Source organism: Octodon degus, unplaced genomic scaffold (assembly GCF_000260255.1).
Source record: "Octodon degus isolate 3935 unplaced genomic scaffold, OctDeg1.0 scaffold00032, whole genome shotgun sequence".
In the NCBI taxonomy this organism is placed as follows: domain Eukaryota; kingdom Metazoa; phylum Chordata; class Mammalia; order Rodentia; family Octodontidae; genus Octodon; species Octodon degus.
This window is the reverse complement of record NW_004524608.1, coordinates 1,768,461-1,772,682: the sequence shown is the minus strand read 5'-3', so window position 1 is coordinate 1,772,682 and position 4,222 is coordinate 1,768,461. Positions and strand designations below refer to the sequence as shown.

Genomic DNA, 4,222 nt, shown 5'->3' with positions numbered 1-4,222 from the left:
AATAAATAAACAAACAAATTCAGGTGTGGAATTTTTCACTTGTAGTATCACGCCACCACTCAAGAAAGTTTTGGATTTTGGAGCACATCAGGTTTTGGATTCTGGATTAGAGATGCCCAAACTAAAATAGAAAATAGAGCCTACAAACCCTTTATATCTTACCTCCTTCCTCCCTGACTTCTTCACTGGGCTCTCCTGAAAAGGGCTTCTTCATGATAGGAAGCTCACCTCTGTCTTCTTGGGTTACTAGTCCAGGCCTGAGGACAACTTTCTTCCCTCTCCTTGAAGCAGTGGCCTGCAGTTTTCCTTTACCAACGTGTACATTAGGAGAGTGGGAAGACTCCAAAGAAGATAAGGTGATTCCCTGAGAAACAGTCTCATCACCAGTCTCTACACTTGGTAAATTTGTGTCCTGGGTGAGTATCCTAGAGCTCAATGATGAAGCCTCCACACCAGGCTGATTTCCTGCATTTTGCACAGACTGAACTTCAACTCCAACTGCTTTACCACAACTTGGACTCCAGGACAGGGGTACTGACCCCAAGTCAGTGATCTCGGCAGATTCTGGTTTAACAGCTGACTCTTGGTCTAAGTCGTCTTCCTCCTGGCTGCTCTTATCCTGCGAGTTCTCTGTCACTGTAGTTCTTCTCTTCTTACAGGGCAACATTTTTGAAGCCCCACTTCTGTTCCATTCTAAAAGAATAAAAGCAAGTTCTTATTACCTTCATATTAATTAATGGTAATAATATTTTTACTCAACTATCTTTTCATTTTTATTCATGTCCAATCATGAATATTCTACACCAAATGCACTGTTCCTCTAGTTCTAAAATGAAAATTGATTAGAATGAGTTCAAATCTCAACTCTATCGATTAGTACGTCATTTGCCAAGTGACTTAACCTCTCCAAACTAACTTATTCAACTATTTAAAAAAAGGAATTGTTCTTACCTTGTAGAGTTGTTATACATATTAAATATAATTTAGTTACTAGCAGAACTAAATCAGGGAAGGAAAACAGCAAAGTGTAAAGTCAAACTGTCTAGATTTGTTTCCCAAGTCATCTCTCCATTCTTTTAACATTCTCAAGTTACTTAACCTGAATCTGTTTCTGAAGCTATAAAATGAAAACAATACCTATATCATTAGATAATAAGTGATCAATAAGCATTTGTTATTGGTGTTTCCATTAATAGAAACAATCCAAAAGCAGGGTGGTTATTTTATTTTTATTTATTTAATTTTTTTTGGTGGAACCGGGGATTGAACTCAGATCCCTGCGTTTGCCAGTCAAGCGCTTATCCTACTGAGCCAACTCCCTGACCCCTAGGGTGGATATTTTATTTTATTTTTATCTTTTTTTTGTGGTACCGGGGATTGAACTCAGGACCCTGTACTTGCCAGGCAAGCGCTTATTCTACTGAGCTATCTCCCTGGCCTAGGGTGGTTATTTTAGAAGACTGACTATCTTAAAAATTTTGTGTTGAAACAAGACAAAGGAAATTTTACTGTTTTCTGTATTATGGTACTTGTGGACTCTTGGCTTAAATTGTATTTATCACATTTTAAAAGCAATACTGATCTGAACTAGAGGATAGCTTCTTTTATGTAGAGGACCTGTCTGCAAACCACTTTTATAATAATGATCATAAGTGTGTCTACTTGTCTGTCTCCCTCTTTTGAAACTATGAACTTGTTTTGCTGGGGAGATAGCTCCATGGTGCCTGCCTGGCAAGCACAAGATCCTGGGTTCGATCCCTGGTACTGCATGCAGTGCTGGCCCCAGAACAGGGTGTGGTAGTGCACACCTGTAATCTCAGCATTAGGGAGACTGAGACAGGAGGATCACTATGAGTCTGAACTGCATAGCATGAACCTGTATCAAAAACTAAAACAAACAAAAAAATACTATAAACTTGTTGAGATAAAGGAATCCATCAACTGGTACCATTAGTATCCAGCAGTATCTAGATACTGTAGATACTTAACATGTTTCCTGAACAAATAATTGAAAGAGAACTTAAACTGTACAGAATTTGGACCAAGCATTAAGCACTATTTTTAAGAAAGCAAGGGGCCGGGGAGACGACTCAGAATAAACGCCTCCCTGGCAAGCGCAGGGGCCTGAGTTCAATCCCCAGTTCCGCCAAAAAGGAAAAAAAAAAAAAGAAAGAAAGAAAGAAAAAGAAAACATTACTCTCATAAATAGTCCAAGAACGGAATAAGCTGTCTGGTATTCCAGTGAGTTCTCCAATACTGGCAACGTTGCTTAAAAAGTCTGAATGCCCTTTGTGAAAATGCCCAGGTAGACTAAAGAAAATTCACTGGTTCCTTTGAGGCAGGGTGGTGAGCGGGTAAGGAGGAGGTGGGAATAACCTAGGTGACTCCTTTATTCCACAGCTGTGTTCTCCAGTCCAGAGAAAACAACAACAACAAAAATCTACTATTCAACAGTCAGCAGGATGCAGGAATCGACTGTAGGGACCTCAAAACTAACAGCAGCTCTAAAGAGTTCGCTCCTTTGGAAACTTCAATAGGCCCAACACGGTGAATGAATGCCAACCTGGAGGCAGCCGCGGTGCGGCCTCTTCCTGAGAAAACATTTCAAAAACGGGTCCTAACTGGGCTTTCCACTTCTACGCCGAGCGCTGGCCCGCCCAAGTCCTCAGTACAAATTAAACATCGTGCACCCTTATCTCCCGGCACGCGGCCCACACCCACCCTCAGATCCCACCCCTCAGCCAGAACACGCTCTGCCCAGGTGTCCTGGGCCCATCCTGCCTCTTCCCGCCCACCAAACACTACACAGTACACTCACAAGCCGGCCAGATCCCGCGGAAACTCGATTTGTGCAACAGCGGAAGTCAGGCAACGGCAGCGACTGACGTGCGCATCCCCGAAGCGCCGTGCGCGACCACTGACGGCGCCAAGGAGCATGCGCCAAATGCTAGGCGCCATCTTATTTAGGGTCAAGTGAAGTCACGGCGTTATACGTCATTTCCTGGCCAAAAAAAAAAAAAAGTAAAGGCATCAATTCACTTTCTCCACCTGAGGAGAGCTAACCTACTAAAAATGGGGTCTGAGAGATAGTGTTTTAAAATTTAAAACAAGTAATTTACAAGTAATTTTTCTCTCCGAGAGGCACGTAAAACATAGGTAGAGGGGCTGAGGAGATGGCTCAGTGGAATAAGTGCTTCCCTGGCAAGCTCAAGTGCCTGACTTCAATTCCTGGTTCTGCCAAAAAAAAAAAAAAAAAAAAGGTAGAAAAATAATTCATAAAATTTCATAAAGGAATCTTTAGGTTACAAATAGTACAGGTTCCTGATTAAAGCTAAAGTGGAGGGGTTGATATAACTCAGATTGATATAACTCAATCAAGCACAAGTGCTTTGTTTTTTTTGTTGTTTTTTGTTTGTTTTTAAATATGTTTATTTATTTATTTTGTGTGTGTATGGCCAGCTCAGCCCACCAGGGGGCAGGGCTGGCTGGCATGTGGTGCTGGGTGATTGAACCGCGGTCCCTGTGTTGTGCTTTGCTTTGCTTTGCTTAGCTTAGCTTGTTCTAAGTAGGTGCTTTAGACCACTGAGCCATCTCACCAGCCCCAAGCACAAGTGCTTTGACTGGCAAGTGCAATGTCCTGAGTTCAATTCACAGTACTTATATTATTAAGTGGTCTGGTCTTCACAATAAACCCACTAATTCATCTTCCACTTTTTACAGGATATAGCTCTAGCTCAGCCTGGTAGGTGATAACACAAAACTACATGGTGATCAAGGGAATCAGTAATCTGGATCTCAGACAGTTTTAGCTCCTAAGGCATTGACCCAGAGCTCAGAAAAATCCCTTGGGCATAGTCAATGTTCATTAACTCAGTGAATAACTCACTTTTCTAGAAAGGCATAAAAGGAAAAATTCATTTGGCTCCCTCATTTTACAAGTGAACAACCAACAAATATTTCGGCTGCGCTGGAAGTGATCTAGCAGTAAACTAAATCCGACAGGATAAAAGTATCCACAGCCAAAATGAATGGCTGCAGTCTGCCTAGCCTAAATCACATCAAATCTCCCAAATGCCAGACTTTCAGATGCTTGGAGTTTGATCTGCGCTCTCCTTTTTTTTTTTTTTTTTGCAGAACCGGGGATTGAACTCAGGCCCTTGTGCTTGTCAGGCAAGTGCTTATTCTACTGAGCTATCTCCCCAGCCGTTGCGCTCTCCTTTTG

General features: G+C 41.9%; 1 protein-coding gene across 6 annotated transcripts in view; it reads right to left on the bottom strand.

The window, feature by feature from the left end:
• Gon4l (gon-4 like) overlaps positions 1–4,222 on the bottom strand; it is a 91,613-nt gene that overhangs the window by 73,590 nt on the left and 13,801 nt on the right. For 5 of the 6 annotated variants that reach the window (XM_023713572.1, XM_023713576.1, XM_023713575.1 and 2 more), the window contains exons 2-3: positions 2,819–3,001; positions 163–693 (exon numbers count right to left, since the gene is read on the bottom strand). In XM_023713572.1, coding sequence (XP_023569340.1) covers positions 163–667 — 505 coding nt within the window. In that variant the 5' untranslated portion in view covers positions 668–693; positions 2,819–3,001. The other variant, XM_023713573.1, reaches the window with a different exon arrangement.